General features: G+C 37.9%; 1 protein-coding gene across 3 annotated transcripts in view; it reads right to left on the bottom strand.

Annotated features, from left to right (window-relative positions):
* The window catches only part of ARMC3 (armadillo repeat containing 3), a 129,334-nt gene that overhangs the window by 67,378 nt on the left and 42,721 nt on the right, over positions 1-19,235 (bottom strand). For all 3 annotated transcript variants that reach the window (XM_033209121.1, XM_033209122.1, XM_033209123.1), the window contains 5 exons: positions 16,776-16,901; positions 13,602-13,670; positions 13,081-13,256; positions 10,535-10,729; positions 4,191-4,374 (listed from right to left, as the gene is read on the bottom strand). In XM_033209121.1, coding sequence (XP_033065012.1) covers positions 4,191-4,374; positions 10,535-10,729; positions 13,081-13,256; positions 13,602-13,670; positions 16,776-16,901 — 750 coding nt within the window. The remainder of the gene's footprint in view (positions 1-4,190; positions 4,375-10,534; positions 10,730-13,080; positions 13,257-13,601; positions 13,671-16,775; positions 16,902-19,235) is intronic.

Genomic DNA, 19,235 nt, shown 5'->3' with positions numbered 1-19,235 from the left:
AAACAAGATCTGAATTCTTCGGTCTGAAAAAGTGATGTTTGAAGGGAACATAATACAATCACAGATGACATACATGAAGTAAATACAGTTAGTCATTAGATTCTAACATAAAGACTGAGGAGACACAACTTCAAACTGGAATTTAGTTATTTTAGAGCTAACATAAGGAAGTAGAATCAGAAAACATTAAGTGCCAGAAAGGATTTAAAGACCATCTGCTTGAATTCCTTTGTATTACAAATAAAGAACCAATTTCAACAAATGATGCTAGGAAAAATTTATATCTACATGAAAAAGAATGAACTGGGACCATAATTTTATACCCTAGATAAAAATAAACTCAATGTATCAAGACCTAAATGTAAGAGCTACAACTACAAAACTCCTAGAAGAAAACACAGGGCAAAAGCTTTATGATATTTGGTAATGAGTTATTGGGTACGACACCGACAGCAAACAGCACAGGCAACAAAATAGATACATTGGATTGCATCACAATTTAAAACTTTTGTGCATCAAAGCACACAATCAACAGAGTGAAAAGGCAACCCATAGAATGGGAGAAACTATTTTCAAATAATATCTGATAAGGGGTTAATATCCAGAATATATGAAGAACTTGTGTAACTCAGCATCAAGAAAACAACCCGATCAAAAAATGGGAGAAGGACGTGGATATCTCCAAAGAAAATATGCAAGTGGCCAATAAGCACACAAAAAAGATGCTCGAAGTTGCTCATCATTAGGGACATGCACATAAAAAGCACAATGAGACAGCACCTCACACCCATTAGGATGGCTACTATCAACAAACAGAAAATAACAAGTGTTGGCCAGGATGTGGAGAAATTGGAACTCCTGTGCATTGGTTATGGGAATATTAAATGGTACAGCTGCTACAGAAAAAGATATGGCAGTTTCTCAAAAAAATTAAAAATAGAAAATGGGTGTGGTGGCTCACACCTGTAATCCCAACACTTTGGGAGGCTGAGGCAGGTGGATTGCCTGAGGTCAGGAGTTCGAGACCAGCTTGGCTAACATGGTGAAACCATGTCTCTACTGCAAATACAAAAATTAGCTAGGTGTGGTGGTGTGCACCTGTAGTCCCAGCTACTCAGGAGACTGAGGCAGGAGAATTGCTTGAAGCCAGGAGGTGGAGGTTGCAGTGAGCCGAGATCACACCATTGCACTCCAGCCTGGGTGATAGAGTGAGATTGTCTCCAAAAAAAAAACAAAAAAAACTAAAAATATAATTGCCATATGATTCAGTAACTCCACTTCTAGGTACATATCCAAAAGAATTGAAATCAGGGACTCAAAGAGGTATCTGTACACCCACATTCTTAGCAACATTATTCATGTTAACCAAAAGGCAGATGCAACCAACTGTCCATCCAGGGTTGAAAGGATAAACAAAATGTGGTCTTTACAGACAATGGAATATTCTTCGTCCTTAAGGGAGGAAATTGTGACACATGCTACAACATGAATGAACCTTGAGGACATCGTGCTAAGTGCAATGCATTTGCAAAAGGACAAATGCTATATGATTCCACATATATGAGGGATCTAGAGTCATCAGATTCATAGGGACAAAGAATAGTGATTGCCAGGAGTTTGCATGAAGAAGGAGTAGGAATTATTGTTTAATTGGTGTACTTTTAGTTTTGCTAAATGAAACGATTTCTATGGATGGACAGCACCACAAAAATGTGAATACATTTAATGCCACTGAACTCTACACTTAAAAATGATGAAGATGGTAAATTTCATATTTGTATTTCACCACAATTTTAAAAACAAGAATAGGATTGATTCCTTTTCTTCAAGCAAAACCGCTCCACTTCTTGGGTTCTCCATTCCTGTGAGTGGCACCCTTTTACTTGCAGCTGTCTAAGCCAGAAACCTGGCCTCATCCTTAGTGTAGCCTTCTTCCTTTTTCAAGTAATGTAGTCATTCAAAAATACTCACACATGTGCTGGTGGTTCTCCTTGCAAAGTGCCTCGAGCCAATCCCGAACACCACATCTCTGTTTCAGGGCACCTTCACATCTCACCCAGGTTACTACAGCAACCCCCTTTTGGTCTTCTGTGTCTGGTGCTAAACATTTCCAATCTGTTCTCCACTCTGCCACACGAGTTCTCTTAAGTGAAAATGTGTAATGTTCCCTCCCTTCTCTGAGTACCTTCAATGGCTCTTTGTTGCCATTAAAATAAAGTCCAAAATCCTTAACTGGGCTAATAATGTCCATGAGCACTGGGCTCCTCAGTACTTGCATAGCCTGAGTGTTCAGTGTTCTGTGGCATTCTGGTCATTAGCCATTCTGAAAGCTTTCGGTTCTGGAACTTACCATGTTGTCCCTCCTCTGGCTTTTATACACAGTGGTCTTTCTCAGAACCACTTCTCCGCCTCCATCCTGTCTGAACCTTCTTTGACCAGACAATTTATCTTATTTACTCTAGGTCCTAGCTTGTTAATCACTGATTTCAGGAATATTTTTCTGATCCAGATCTGTGCCGGGAGCCTTGCTGGGTGATCCTGTGTTTCCATCATTAATCACTTTGAACACTGCATTGTGATTGCCTGTTTACTTTCCTGTTCTGGGTGAGGGCTCAATAAGAAATCATGAGTAAATGAATGTATACATTGTTCTGCAGAAGTTGTAGTTCACCCAAAATCACTTAAGTAGGTCGTTACAATGCCAGTAGTGGAACTAGTACTAGAACTCTAGTACCAGGAACTCTGTCCAGCATACTTTCCAGTACTATGGCACATGATGGGTAGGCATCATCAAACTACCACCTCAAAATGAGTGAGAACAGACTTAGAATGACCCAGCCACATTTGATACATATAAATACTCTCCAAAGAGACGCTGTGATACGCAAACATTTTAGGTGTAACATTGTCTATGTCTCCCCATTTTACTTCTCTTTGGGTCTCAATTAGCTAAGGACTGGGATAGCAGGAAAAGAGAACTGACCAGCTATGATAATGTCTAAGTTCCATTTGATAGAATACTGGATAAACCAACTTTTGCCAATATTAAAAAAACCTTGATTTCATAACCAGTCTCTCAAATAGGCATTTATATTGTAACTCATGAGGCCCCTCTATGCACACTACATACTGGACAGTGAAATCTTGCTTACTGCATTAAAGCTTTGCCTTGAAGAAATCCAGTGTGTGCTGAAAAGGAAGTGTTTCCCATAGTATACACATAGATAGATATATAGATGTGACTATATATGTTTAGCCATAAATCACTTAAAATAGACAATGCTGTCGTCATTTATAAAAGTAGTGGTGCAGAAGGGGAAAAATAAAATCACATCTTTTATTAGATAAAAGACTCCAAACACACATAAATTAAAACTATAATTTCATCTTCTGTACTTGTGATGTAATTAATCTCTCATATTTTACAGATTTATGTCAACTTGTCATTGAAATGCAAATTGTATTATGTATATAGTATGAGCATATTGTTTTTCACAGCTATGTAACATGGTGCTACTAGACTCCAGCTGAAACTTGGAAATTACTTTATAGATATCATTGTGAATGGGGATTTCTTCAATGCTTTCAGGTTCACAAACAATACATACATTCTGTGTAATTCCAAATTCAAGCAAAATAAAGGCTTAAAACTTAATATAGAAATGAATTGTTTTTTGAAAAATAGGATAATGAAATCATATTGAGTTCTTCATATCCCTGACAAATCTCTAACTCATTGGAAGTGAAATGAGTTTGGACTTAAGTAGTAAATATAGATAGCACTATTCTCAAATGGTTTTTTAAAAGCAGACAAATACTCTAGGGTTTGTTAGTACTAATCAAAATTGAGACAAGAGGAATTATATATGCTTTGTTTATATAAAATAAGATATGGCAGGGTGCGGTGGCTCATGCCTGTAACTCAAAGTGGGCAGATTGCTTGAACCCAGGAGTTCTAGACTAGCCTGGGCAACATAGTGAAACCATGTCTCTACAAAAAATACAATTAGCCAGGCATGGTGGTGCACGCCTGTAGTTCCAGCTACTAGGAAGGCTGAGGTGGCAGAATCACTTGCAACCTGGGGAGCTTGAGGCTGCAGTGAGCTGTGATCATGCCACTGCTCTCCAGCCTGAGCAATAGAGCGAGACCCTGTGTCAAAATAAATAAAATAAAATAAAATGAGACATACGATCATAAGCTGCTTTAGTAATGGCTTTTGCCGCATTCTTCTGAATATCAGGAATTGTAGAGTTTTCTGCAAATGACAGGAGCTTTTTAAGACCCCCTGTCTGCTGAATCTGCACCATAGTATCCATGTCTTCAAGGCAATTGGCTATCACTGCAAGTGCTTCTATATGAAGGTCATTCAATTCCTAATAATAAAAGCAAATACAACTTTAGAAAGTTGTACTAAAAGAAAGGTACATTTCCCAAATTTGACTACAAGAGGAAATAAAGTCAGTCAGAACACAATGTAATGAATTTTGTTGTGACAGAGGCCCCAGGGAACAGGAGTTCTGCTTATCAAAGTAACATCACTCTTCTTGGCCGTGTGCCCTGTCTTTTCTCCTTTCCCTTACTCCAAAATGTGTTATGGATAAAAAGTAATGCTAGGGAGGAAACTTCCAGAAATCGTAGTCAATGAAGTTGCTCATCCAGTCTTCCACAAAAAACTATTTTGAAATCCGGAGAAAATATTTTTTTAAAAGCAAGACAGAAGCTGATGAAAATATATATTTTAAAATAATTTGTGACTGTAAGAGAAGTATTGCGAGTGTGTGGCCGTCTTGCCTGAGGAAATCTACTGAATCCCCACAGCTATAGAAAACTGCAGTTTTACCTAAATAGCTAGAAATGTAAAGGGGAAATCCCAAAAGTGAGAAATGTTCGAAAGGATAATCCACCATCATGAAGGGAAGGAACTCACTTTCACAGCAAATACATTGTGGCCAATGTTCATGGAATTCACTGGTTTGACCATGTTGCCCACCATCCTGAAGCAGCTGGCTTGATAGACTGGCCTTTTGAAGACTCAGTTACAGCACCAGCTAGTTGGCAATACCTTGCAGGGCTTGGGCAGGGTTCTCCAGAATGCTGTATATGCTCTGAATCAGTGTCTACCATATGGTGCCGTTTCTCCCATAGCCAGGATTTGTGGGCCCAGGAAGGGTAAACATTACCTAAGAATTTTGCATCTTCTGGGGTAAGCATTGGGAAATATTTGGTTGTATATAGGATAGTTGTATTATGTTAGGTAAAAGTATGATCTCATCATTGTCTTTATTTGAAGATTATGATTTAAGATGCATATGGGTACCAAACTGACAAGGAGAAAACTTGCGATGAATTTTTATCTGGGCCACAGTACCCAAATATTTGGCCAAATATTATGTTTGTGAAAGTACTTTTTATATGAAATTAATGTTTAAAACAGACGTTGAGTAAAGCAGATTACCCTCCATGATGTGGGTGGACCTCATCTAGTCAGTTGAAGGCCTTAATAGGAAAAGACTGATCTACCTGGCCACAGAGGGAATCCTGCCAGTAGAGCACCCCTGGACTCAAATTATAGCACTTCTCTGGGTCTTCAGCCTACTGGTCTAACCTGTGGATTTTGGACTTGCCAAGCCTCCAAAATCACATGAGCTGATTCCTTAAAGCAACTACCCACCCACCCCCTCAACACACAGCCACTGATATGGTTTGGTTCTGTGTCCTCACCCAAATATCATCGCAAATTGTGATCTCCAGGCAAATTAAATAACATAATCCCCATGTGTCAAGGGAGGGACTTGATGGGAGGTGATTGGATCATGGGGGCAGCTCCCCCATGCTGTTCTCGTGAGATCTGATGGTTTTATAAGTCTTTGACAGTTCCTCCTTCACATGCTCATCTGCTGCCATGTAAAATGAGCCTGTTTCCCCTCCTGCTATGATTATAAGTTTCCTGAGGCCTCCTTAGCCACTAGGATCTGTGAGTCAATTAAACCTCTTTTCTTTATAAATAACCCAGTCTCAGATGGTTCTTTATAGCAGCGTAAAAACGGACTAATACAGCCATATACACAGGCACACGTACAATATACATGCATCATGTTCTGTTTTTCTAGAGAACTCTATGGTATAACCCAAAATCTGAGTATAAACTATTCCCAGACCTCTGACTGACCACTAAACTATACACGCATGGAGGAGATCCCAGGGACCCTGGTGAAAATAAACAGGCAAGGACTAAAAAGCATTATATCTTATCCTTGAAGAGGGAGCTGTGCTAGGTGAGATTATTAATTTACTGCTTTTAAATACGGTGCATTCCTCAATCCATGTGCAGCTCGTCTGGCGGAGTGCTGAAACCTTACTGGTCTGAGGTGTTAGAGGTCAGAGCCTGAGACTGATAGAGGAGCCACAGGTGACCGCCAAACTGTAGAAGCTCTGGGGAAACCTCCATGGAGTCAGGCTAAAAACAGCAGCAACCAGAAACTATAAGAACTGAGCAGAGATACCAGCAGCACCACTAATGAGACAAAGTGTGTAGTTCACCACCTACTAGAGCAAAATAGCCACAATCCTCAGACGGGCACAACAGAATCTGGAATCACTGGAAAGTATTATCTACAATGCTCATTCTTAACCATGCAAAAAGGAAACAGGAAAGTGTGACTCAAAGTCAGAGAAAAAGGCAATCAATAGAAATCTACTCTGATAGGGCCAGATGTTGGTGGATTAAGTAATTAAAGACTTTAAAGCAGCTATGATAAATATGTTCACAGAGGAAAGCTCAATAGAGAAATGACACTTCACACATGGAAATTTACGACCTGAAAAGTACAAAAACTAGAAAGAAAAAATCACCAGATGGACTAAACAGCAGATAAGAGATGCCAAAAGAATCAGGTAAATTGAATAGAGATCAAAAGACATTATTTAATCCAAAAAATTGAAGAAAAATGAGCAGAGCTTTAGAGTCTTGTAAAATATCAAGCGAGACAACTTATGTGTAATTGGGCTCCAGAGGGAAAGAAGGAATAGGAAAAATATTTGCATAAATAATGACTGAAAAATTCCATGATTGGCAGAAAACACTAATTTACAGATCTAAGAAGGTCAAGCACCCCAAGCGGGATATACAATTATATCACTTCTATGCAGAAGAGAAATGCAGAAAGCCAAAGATAAAGAGCAAAGTGTTAAAAGCAGCCAAGGAAAAGTGACACATCATGTACAGGAAGATAGTTAAGCTTAATGGTTGAATTTTCATTGGAAATATTGGCATTCAGAAGAAATTTTAAAATGCTAAAAAAAAACTAGCAGCCAAGAATTTTGTATCAAGCAAAAGTATCTTTTCAAAATTAAAGGCAAAAGGAAGCTACTTCCAGATAAATTTAAAAGACAGAATTTATGCCATTATATTCACACTATAAGAAATGCTAAATGAGGTTCTCCAGAAGGAAATGACCCTGATGACAACGTGGATCTACAGGAAAAAATGAAAAGCATCAGAAATCATAAATATGTGAGTAAATATAAAATATTCAATATTGATGGACAGATGAATGTATGTATAAGTACTAGACAAACACATATGAATGTATAATCCTTAATATCTTGAGGACACATGATATGGGACTCTTCAAAACTATTATTACATTGTGTGGTTGGGTTTATAATGGACATAGATATAAAATATGTAACAATATTAACAACAGGAAAAGTAAGTAGAGATATTGTTAAAAGGTTCTAGTATTTTACTTGAAGTAGTTCAATATTAAGTCTAGACTATTATAAGTTAAAGTTAAGTTGCATATTGTAATCACTACAGCAACCACTAAAAACAGAACAAAGAAATATAGCAAAAAAGCCAAGAGAAGAATTACAATGTTAACACTAAAAAAATTAACACTACAGGGGCTGGGTGCAGTGGCTCATGCCTGTAGTCCCAGCACTTTGGGAAGCCAAGGCAGGAGGATCACCTGAGGTCAGGAGTTTGAGACCAGCCTGGCCAACATGGTGAAACCCCCCTTTTTACCCAAAATACAAAAATTAGCTGGGTGTGGTGGCACATGACTGTAATCCCAGCTACTTGGGAGGCTGAGTAGGAAAATCACTTGAACCCAGGAGGTGGAAGTTGCAGTGAGCCAAGATCGTGCCACTGCACTGCAGCCTAGGTGACACAGCAAGACTCCATCTCAAAAAAAAATTAACACTACAAAAGGCAGGAAGAGATGAACTGTGGAATAAAGCAACAGATCAGACAAATAAACAAATGGCAAGCTTAAATATAACCAAATCAATCATTATATGATAATTGAAAACTAAGCAAAAGGTAATTAAGTAGAAACTGACATATTAATATGTGTTCACTCCATATACGTATATTATCTCTTTAGTTCCTTTTAAAAAGTGTTTTATATTTTTTAGTGTACGGATTTTGCAAAAATTTTGATAAATTTATCTCCAAGTAGTTCATATTTTAGGAATGTATTATAAGTCCAATTGTACTTTTCTTTTGCTGTTTTGTTCATTGCTCACATATAGAAATATACATTTTTATGTATTGAACTTTCATCCTGTGACCTTGATAGATCTATTTATTAGTTCTAGTAAGTTTCTGTAGTCTTCTTAGGATCTTCTGTATATGTGGTCATGCAATCTGAACAAATATAGATGCACTCTGTGAATAAATACAGTTTTACTTCTTCCTTTCCAGTTTGTTAGTCTTTTTGTTTGTTTGTTTGTTTTTGTGAAATGGAGTCTTGCTCTGCTGCCAGGCTGGAGTGCAGTGGTGCGATCTCGGCTCATTGCAACCTTCAACTCCCTGGTACAAATGATTCTTCTGCCTCAGCCTCTCGAGTAACTGGGATTACAGGCACTTGCCACCATGCCCAGCTAATTTTTGTGTTTTTAGTAGAGATGGGGTTTCACCATGTTGGCCAAGATGGTCTCGATTTCCTGACCTCATGATCCGCCCACCTCAGCCTCCCAAAGTGCTGGGATTATAGTGTGAGCCACTGTGCCTGGCCCCAGTTTGTTAGTCTTTTGTGTTATTTATTTATTTGGCCTTATTGTCCTGGTTCCAACCTCTAGGACAATGCTGAATAAAAATGATGGGAGCGGACACCTGTGCCTTGTACCTACTCTTAGGTGAGGATGGGGACAAGCATTTTTATTTTTCACTCTCTATATTTTTGTATTCTTTGAATTTTTCCCATCAGAATATATACATATCAGTTCTTAAAAAATCCTTCTCACATATTTCCTAGCTCTAACCATAGGCAAGTTATTCAACCTCTTTGAGAGGCATTTTTCTTATTTGTATAATAGGATTAATGCTATAATAGGCATATATGATTATATACGTAATGATACAATTATTATCAATGCTTTCATTTCATAGATTAAAATATCATCACATTCCTCAAAGAATTACAAATTCAATAAAATCACAATGCCTGCCACCTGGTAGGTGCTTCCATCCCCTTTCCTAATTAAAAAAAGACAGGTAAAATATCAGATAGGTGAGAATACTGTGACATATCAGATAAATCCTGTGGTTAGTCACTTTCTACCTGTGCGACATAAGGCAAATTAAGTAACATTTCTGGTTTTAGTTCCTCTTTTAAATAGGATAAAATGTTTGTTATACAGTGTTACTAGGATTTTGCATCACAAATGTAATTACAGGGGATCACATATGGGATCCACAAATCAAAGGCAGGTAGGTCCACATAACTGGGAACATGCTTGTGCCATCTCTGCTCTTTTATATTGTACTTCATTTTCCCAGTGCTGTATAATCAAACTGAGTTCTGGTTTTTTAGAAAAAATTTAACAATTGGATAGTTTGAAACATAATACAAAGTTATTACTCCATTGTACTCCTTCAATATGTTCCTATCTCTGGAATCTCTAAGAGGTACTTCAAGTAGATTTCTGTTATTAGAATTAATTTAATTTACTAAATATTAAAGTAGGGATACTGGATCTGAAATCTGTTTATTACTGTTTCACTAAGGAGTTAGTGGCTAAAGACCCCGGACACATTCAGAAGCGATCTGAACCACTCAAGTCAATTAAATGGTTTTCAACAAACTGCTAGATGAGTTCTTGTAACCAAGAGATCCTAGAAGGCACAGATATTCTTAAAGTTTGATTCTTAAGGAGCTTATTAGCAACTATGGACATTTAGCTCCAATATTATTAAAATGTATATAGAAGGTAAATTATGCTTCTGCTTTATCCCAGAGAAAACCATAATGAAGGTTAAAAGACTCACCCTAGGGGTTTTAGGAAATCAAGAGGAAGATCATAGACAAGAATTTAAAAATCTTAAGTCTGATAAACCAGAAGACTTTTAAAATTAGTTTATAATGGCCCCTACAATTAGCCTGATTTAAACAGGCCAATAAACTTAATGTAGCAATAAGCAAATTAATCCATTACACTTAATACACATTAAATATAATAAAAGTTCATTTTAAACATTCGGGAGGGATACATTTCCTCGTAGAAAGTCAAATGAATGAAACTAAATACCTTAGTTTCTAGGATCTTAATAAGATGGTCCAATCCTTGATTGTCTCTTAGCATTGTTCGAGACTCCTTATCATTTGTAATAACACCTAAGGTTTTAAGAGCCAACAACTGAATCACTGGATATTCTGACTTCAAGAGATCTAAGATAGGAGGTATTGCATTTAGTTCTTGAAGTGTAGTTCGACACTGAAAATCCTGCCACAAAATACAGATAATCAAAACAATTTTTTTTAAGCAAAATACATTCTCAAGAATGGAGAAAGTCTGTTTTCTAACACAAGAACATAAGTTATAATTTTCCCATCTTTCACTCCAGATTCCCTTCCAAAATAACTCACAAAAATAAGAAATCTTTCAATTGACAACATCAAAATTTATTTTAACTGTAATATGTAGACATTGTCTACAACAAAATATACATGGTCTATGTCTTTTGTGGTATCTATTGTTTATTATACAGCAAATTCTGATTACTCTAAACAGCATTATAATAAAATCTACGCATAATGAAATTCTTTTCACACTTGGATACACTGCTTCAAATAGTAATTAATGCAATGATATGGCATTGATTCCTTATTACCTCATTCAAATGGATTGTTTATGAAATACCTATTAGCATGTAGTACTGTTGACAGGCCCTCTGCATGCAAATTTAAAGCAGGTTTATTCAGATACATGACCTTTATTTAAGACATTTACACAATCAAGAGGTCATTGTAATCCAGACAATTGTTGTGCTTGTATGTCTGTGATTCTGTGTGAGTGAAGAAGTGGGTGGTTGGGGGAGCTTAAGGAAATAAGCCAAGAAGCCATGAAACGCTCCCAAACTCTTTTAAGACATGACACCTTTAATCAAAACATGGTAAATATAAAATAGTATATTTTATATTTATACTATTTTTTATATTTTACTATTTATATATTTATAAGGCAGAAAAGGTTCCAATTGTAGCTTAGCTTTCCCCTGTCCATCCTTCAGTTGATCACTAATATTCAGCTTCCTTTAGACACAACTGTAGGTTGCTTTTTGTCATGGATTGAATTGTATCCCCCCAAAATAAATGTTGAAGTCCTAACCCCAGTACCTCATAATGTGATCTTATTGAAAACAGGGTCATTGCAGATATAATTAGTTAAGATGAGGTTGTCCTGGAGTAAGGTGGGCCTTTAGTGGTGTCCTTGTACAATTAGTGTCCTCAGGGGAGAGAGATGACAGAGTGAGAGCTTGCTGGAATGCAACCACAAGCCAAGGGATGCTAACAATGGATGGCCACTACATGCAGATGGGAAGAGGAGAAGAAGGATCTTATGTAGTCTCAGTGGGGATGTGGTCCTACTGACACCTTGATTTTGAACTTCTGGCCTCCAGAACTGTGACTGTCTGTAGTTTTAAGCCACCTAGTTTGTAGTACTTTGTTACAGCAGCCTGAGGAAACTAATACACATTTTTAAGCCAGTACTGCTGTTAAGAACTGTGGAGGTCATTATTTTGATTTCTTCTTGATTAAAACAATAGGGAAATATTGCTGTAAGGAGTCTTTGGATTTAAAACACAAATATGCTTACAGGAATATTGAATCAAATGAGGTAAAGCCAGAGTAACGGGAGAAGGGAAAAGAGGGACTGAGCTTCCTCTTTAGGATGTCTTTTTTAGGGAGGGAGGGGAGTGGCAACTGCATGCTGGGCCAGGAATTTTGCTTTTGCTGCCTTTTGACATGAGCCTGTTTGTCTCTCTCTGCCTGGATACGTTGCCTCTCCATTAATCCTCTTCTTCACTCTCGTTTTGGTAGCTCCTCGTTTCTTACTCTATTGATGGCCATTTAAAATTTGTGTCTTTCCAATTTCAGGTGATCTAAAGTTCATCAAATGTGCATGATAATTGTTAAGGAATCTAAGCAGCAGAGAAAGCTGTTCAAAGCAGCAGGAAGCTGACCTGCTGTGGGCGTGAGGGTGTGTGCGTGTGTGTGTGTGTGTGTGTGTATGTATGTGTGTTCCCAGGCTGGGGGTTCAAAGGACAGGACTGTAGGGGAGGGGAAGGTTGGCAGTTTCTTTCCATGACAAAGGAAAACAGCAGAGTGAGGTGGTGTCTTGCTATTGTGGACAATGAATTCTGTTCTGCATACTCAGATCATTAGATTTTTAGCAACAAATAAGCCTAAACCAAAATCTCAGTACATTGAATAGGGTATATATTACATCCGATGTGCTTAGACCACCAGGGTTCAATCAATAGTAACTGCCCAGGTTCCGCATATTAGATTTCTTGTTTCAAAAGAAGTACATTTTATTTGCATGCCATTCTATTCTTTAAAAATAGAAATACATTTCCAAAATACTTTTTCATAGAAAGCAATGACTTATGTGAAAATTGAAAGATATCTACATTAAGCTTCCATTATTTTTTTCTCTGAATGATAAATACCAGTAAAAAAGATCTGATGATGCAAAACTGGTGAGTTTTTAAAAGCTTTTTTCTATTTTTAATGGGAAAATAAATTCTAAAATCAGCTTTCATCAGAACACTTTTTAGAAATTAATCTTACCTGCACCAAGTTGTAAATGCATTCCATAGAATTCTTCTTTACATCCGGGTCTGGGCTACTCAGTAGTCTGATGAGTGGCTCTAATCCCCCATGTTCAAATATTTGCACTTTACTGGTGTATTCTGCAGACATGTTTGCTAGACAAAGACTAGCAAACTCATGGATAACTACTTCTTCTGTGTATCAAAAATAAATAACACAAGTATGCCAAATGCTTATTATTCAGTCACTACTTTAAAATATGCTTTGGAAACCAAAGCTCCACAAATTGTATCTTGCTTATAGCAGTATGCCAACTGCTTATTATTCAGTCACTACTTTAAAATATGCTTTGGAAACCAAAGCTCCACAAATTGTATCTTGCTTATAGCTCACCTTTTTTATAAACTCAAAATTGAGTTCTGGTTTGAGAGATTTTAATAACACTTCACAATAGTTCATGAATGATTTTCAATATATAGTTTAATCAACTGTAAAAAACCAGTTCCATTTTTTAAATCAGATATAGAATGCAAAGTTACCTTCTGGAGCGAGCTGGGCAATGACAGAATTCATGACATCTAACTCCCTTAACAATTTTTTAACACCATCTACAAAGGAAGAAACAGAATATTGATGTTTATTGATAATAATAATAATAGGCCGGGTGTGGTGGTTCATGACTGTAATCCCAGCATTTCGGAAGGCTGAGGCAGGTGAATCACTTGAGGTCAGGAGTTCAAGACCAGCCTGGCCAACATGGTGAAACCCCTACCTTATTAAAAATACAAAAATTAGCCAGGTATGGTGGTTTGTACCTGTAATCCCAGCTACTTGGGAGGCTGAGGCAGGAGAATCACTTGAATCTGGGAGGCAAAGGTTGCAGTGAGCTGAGATCACGCCACTGAAATCTAGCCTGGGCAACGGAGTGAGACCCTGTCTCAAAATAATAATGATAATGGCAGTATCTACTGAACACTCCCTTATGAGACAGGTAATATTATTATCTCATTTTACAGAGGAGGAAATTGAGGCTCAAAACCACACAGCAAGTGGTGGGGCAGGTTTCTGGCCTAGCTGGGGCCAACCCAGCACATTCTCTAGCCTGCTAAATTCCTCGATCCTGAGCTGTACTTCCTTCTAAGACACTAGAAACAATAACCATAAAAGTGCAAAATGTGCCTAGAACACATATCAGAAGAGTTGAGTTACTGTGTCCTACACTTATTTATTATGTAATAGTAATCTTTGTGTGTGTGTGTTTTGCTGGGAGGGTATTTTTAAATTCTGATTTTAATAAATCTTGTACAGAATGCAAATAAGAATTATCCAGCCTATTTCAATTAATACATTTTGATTGCTTACTTTCAATTTGATTGTTAGAAATGCCAAAAATGCTTAAAAATAAGTATATTGACTGTTGTAAAGTACATTTTATACTATTTTTGTCAGCCTAATTAAAGCTAGACAGGTATGCCTGTGTACAGGGCTCTAACCTCAGTGCCACTACTAACCACCTGCATGACTTTGGGCAAATAAACGAAGGCTTTGAGGTATCTATCCTACTTTTAAAATAAAGAGTTGCATAAGAGGTATTACAAAGGTTTGTGTGTGTGTGTGTTTTGAGCCAGGGTTTCACTCTGTCACCCAGGCTGGGGTGCAGTGGTGTGATCATGGCTCACTGCAGCCTCAATCTCCTGGACTCAAGCAATCCTCCCACCTCAGCCTCCCAAAGTGCTGGGATTACAGGAGTGAGCCACCATGCCTGGCCACAGAATATTTTTGTTTCTCAAATTCCATGGTTTGTAAATAGAATAAAACATAAGACATTTTAAAAACTTCCCTTTTTTGGTTATAATTTTCCTTTTTTGTTTTTGGTTAAACATTCAATATGATACTAACATAGAATTGTTACACAGATAATCCCTGTGATAAATTTAGGAAGGCCCATAATTCAACTGAGTACTGCCTTATTTAACTTCTCTGCCTCTGTTACCTCAGATGTAAAGGAAATAATGATAGTACCTACCTCACAGGGCTGTTAGATAGGATTAAATGATTTAATATATCAGTAGCACTTAGCACAGTGCCCGGCCCCTTGTCAGTGCATGTAAGTGTTAACCAGTATTATTATCATAGTCTACTCCGCATGACTGTCCTCATCCTGTTGCTATCTCCGGAAACACTCCCAGGCCCCTGCCTTAGAGCACAACTACCATCAGAGCTCCCAAAGTCACTGCCTTCCACTGACTCCTCGCAGAGGGCCCCATCTGCTTCCAGCACCGCAGCTGCCCGCAAAAGCAGTCTCTGTAGCTGAGGCTGTAATGGCACAGACGCCACACAAAACCGCCCTTCCACGTCTCTCCCCAACGTCCACTCATAACTGTCCCTGAACACACTCATACCACAAATCCCTGCTGGACATGGAATAAGGAGGCCTCACTGTCATCACACGGGGTCCAGGGAAAATGGCGAGTGGCGGGTAGGCAGGAAAACTAGGAAAGAATTCGTGCTTGTGTTTTGCTGAGATTATCGTAAGATGGGAAAGTATAATGATTTTAGCCATGTGTTTATTCATAGCTACCTAAGTTTAATGTTAGAATTCAGTCTCCACTAAGAGTGTCATTTAAAATTTATTATGAGTTACAGGGTTTTTGGTGGCTGACTCAAAAACTACCATTAGAAAATGACAGGGAAAATATATCCTGTTCATAAGTCAGAGACTGCCTTTATTGGCATGGTGGTCAAACTGATATTCTAATGGACCTAATAGTGTCTTTTAACTAATATTATTATACCGTCATATTATATGATACTAATATGTTATTTAATATATAATGTATAATTACATATTAATATATTATACTAATGATACATAATATAATTGATATTGTATTCTTGATATTAATCACATATTAGTGTTAATCATATATACATGATTAATATTACATAGTATATATTATATATTAATAGAATAATAATATGACATATATGATTCCAAGCAAGTAATAGGTCTAAGAAGTACATGCACTTTTTAAAATTTATTCTTTTGAGACAGTCTCACTCTTGTCGCCCAGGCTGGAGTACAGTGGCGCGATCTCAGCTCACTGCAACCTCCACCTCCTGAGTTCAAGTGATTCTCCTGCCTCAGCCTCCCGAGTAGCTGGGATTACAGGCACCCGCCACTATGCCTGGCTAATTTTTGTATTTTTAGTAGAGACAGGGTTTCACCATGTTGGTCAGGCTGGTCTCGAACTCCTGACCTCAAGTGATCTGCCTACCTTGGTAAATGCACGTTTAAATTTATCTTTTGTAAAATATAGTTTGCAGTTTCAAAAAAAATCAGTTTATTAAAACTCTTTAGGCTTTGTTCACTAAGAAATAGATATGAAATGTAACATACATGTAGGCAGGCAAATTACATTACACTAAAGAAAAAACTTTAAGAGAAAATGATTGCTATCTCAGCTTGTAGGACTACATCACCAACTCTGAGAGGAGTTTTTGCATGGATGTGCTTGCACATATTTTCCCTATTTTAAAATTATCCCTTAAAATATGAAATCACACATTTGCTGCATTATACTGATAAAACGTTTTTGTGAACATTAAAGTCAGTTTAAATAAAGTTGAAACAAATTCCTTAATGTTAAATTTAAAAGAATGATAATGCATTACATGGGATTATTTGATTATTTTTTAAAGTTGATACCTACTATTAGAAGCCAGGATTCCAAATATCATAGTAGCATTTCTTCTTACAATTTTATCTTCGTGGGTGAGTAGCTTAGTTAAAGGTTCCACAGCTCCAAGTTCAAGGAGGGTTGTTTTATTTTCCTCACCTGACATCACACGTAAAACAAAACCATACATGGATATTATCGATCTCATCAGCATTCTGCCTTGTGCCATTGCAATTTCTTTTTTTTTTGTTTTTTGAGACGGAGTCTCACTCTGTCGCCTGGGCTGGAGTGCAGTGGCCGGATCTCAGCTCACTGCAAGCTCCGCCTCCCGGGTTCACGCCATTCTCCTGCCTCAGCCTCCCGAGTAGCTGGGACTACAGGCGCCCGCCACCTCGCCCAGCTAGTTTTTTGTATTTTTTAGTAGAGACGGGGGTTCACAGTGTTAGCCAGGATGGTCTCGATCTCCTGACCTCGTGATCCGCCCGTCTCGGCCTCCCAAAGTGCTGGGATTACAGGCTTGAGCCACCGCGCCCGGCCCATTCCAATTTCTTATTTGCCATTTGCCTTTCACATTATTCTTGGCTTACACTCATATTTCCCTCAGAATAAACTTAAAGGACAGGCATCCCAGACATTTCCTCCTCTTCCTTCCCCTGTTTACAAAGCTGGCTTCATCTTGTCTTCAGTTCTGAGCTCACACTGCACCTCCTTGGAGCAGTCCCTCGCAATCACCCTATCTACTGTCACCACATCCAAATCTTTCTTATCCCTCTTTATCCTGTTGTATTTTTGTCATATCACTTAACAACCTCTGTGTTTTGCTTACCTACTCCACGATAACTCCCCGTAAGGACAGATGCCCTATTGTCTCATAACCTTGGTGCCCAGCACAGTGCCAATCATGTAACAGAAACTCAACAAATACTTCCTTGCATAATTAATTCGTTCTAGCCCTTTTCTGTAGATTTGATGGAACTGTTTATAGATGTCATCACATTTATTTAATGTGCCAAAGCGACTGAGCTAAGGGATGCACAAGTAGCTACTAAAATGTTTCTGGGTGTGTCTGTAAGGGTGTTCCTGGAAGAGATTAGCATTTGAATCTCTAAACTGAGTAAAGATGTGCGCTCACCAGTGTGAGTGGGCAATATCCAATCTGTTGAGGGCTTGAGTAACAGAGGGTGTAAAAAGGAAAAATCCTCTCTTTTTGAGCTGGGACTTCCATCTTCTCTTGCCCTGGAACATTGGAACTCCTGTTCTCAGGCCTCAGGACTCCAGGACTTTACAGCAGCTTTGGTTCTCTGGCCTTAGGACAAAAACTGAATTACACCCCTGGCTCTCCTTATCCTCCAGCTTGCACATGGTATGGTCGTGGGACTTCTCAGCCTCCACAATCATGTGAACCAATTCCCATTACAAATCTTTTCATATATTTCTACATATGTCCTATTGGTTCTCTTTCTCCAGAGAATCCTGACTAATACAATGCAAAAGATAACTGTAATAATAGAGAAAACCGAAATTGTGGAGGGGTGTTTATGGGAACTCTACTTCTCATTTCTCTTTTCTTTTTTCTTGAGGCAGGGTCTTGCTCTGTCACACAGGCTGGAATTCAATGGTGTGATCATGGCTGTCTGCAGTCTCAACCTCCTGGGCTCAAGTGATTCTCTCACCTCAGTCTCCTGAGTAGCTGGGACTACAGGCAAACACCACCATGCCTAGCTAATTTTTTTTTTCAACTTTTTTTTTGTAGAGATGGGGTCTCACTATGTTTCTCAGGCTGGTCTCAAACTCCTGGGCTCAAGTGATCCTCCTGCCTCAGCCTCCCGAAGTGCTGGGATTACAGGCTCCATAAGCCACTGTGTCTGGCCTAATTTTTCTATAAACCTAAAACTGCTTACAGAAAAAGTCTAGAATTTTTTTAAAAAATAAATTCTACAAATTGTGAGAAAAATTCTGCAAATATATGTCTGATACAGAAATAAAGAATGTGTATCCAGAATATGTAATTTCTAAAACTGAATAAGAAAACAACCAAATTTTAAAATATATATGAACAAATGATTTGAACAGATACATCACCAAAGAGGATATACAATGATGATAAAATACATTTTCTCTGCATCATTAGTCATTAGGGAAATGCAAATTAAAACCACAATGAGATACCACTTCACACCCACAAAGATTACTATAATTAAAAAGATGAACAGCAACAAATGCCAGCTAGTGTAGAGAGAAATTACAACCCTCATATATTGCTGGTGAGAATATAAAACAGTACAAATCACTTTGGAAAATGGTTTGGCAGTTTCTTAAAATGTTGATGTACACCTACCATATGACCCAGGCAAACTGTGGTAAATCCATATAATGGAATAGCAATAAAAAGAAATGCTACAATATGAATTAATCTCAAAATAATTAGGGTGCGTGAACAGAGCCAGATTATGTCATCTTCTATAAATCAAATATAGAGATAGTTCTACCTCT

This window comes from Trachypithecus francoisi, unplaced genomic scaffold (genome assembly GCF_009764315.1).
Source record: "Trachypithecus francoisi isolate TF-2019V2 unplaced genomic scaffold, Tfra_2.0 Lachesis_group9, whole genome shotgun sequence".
NCBI lineage: Eukaryota > Metazoa > Chordata > Mammalia > Primates > Cercopithecidae > Trachypithecus > Trachypithecus francoisi.
Note: the sequence above shows the minus strand (reverse complement) of the source record. Positions and strands in the feature narration are given on the sequence as shown.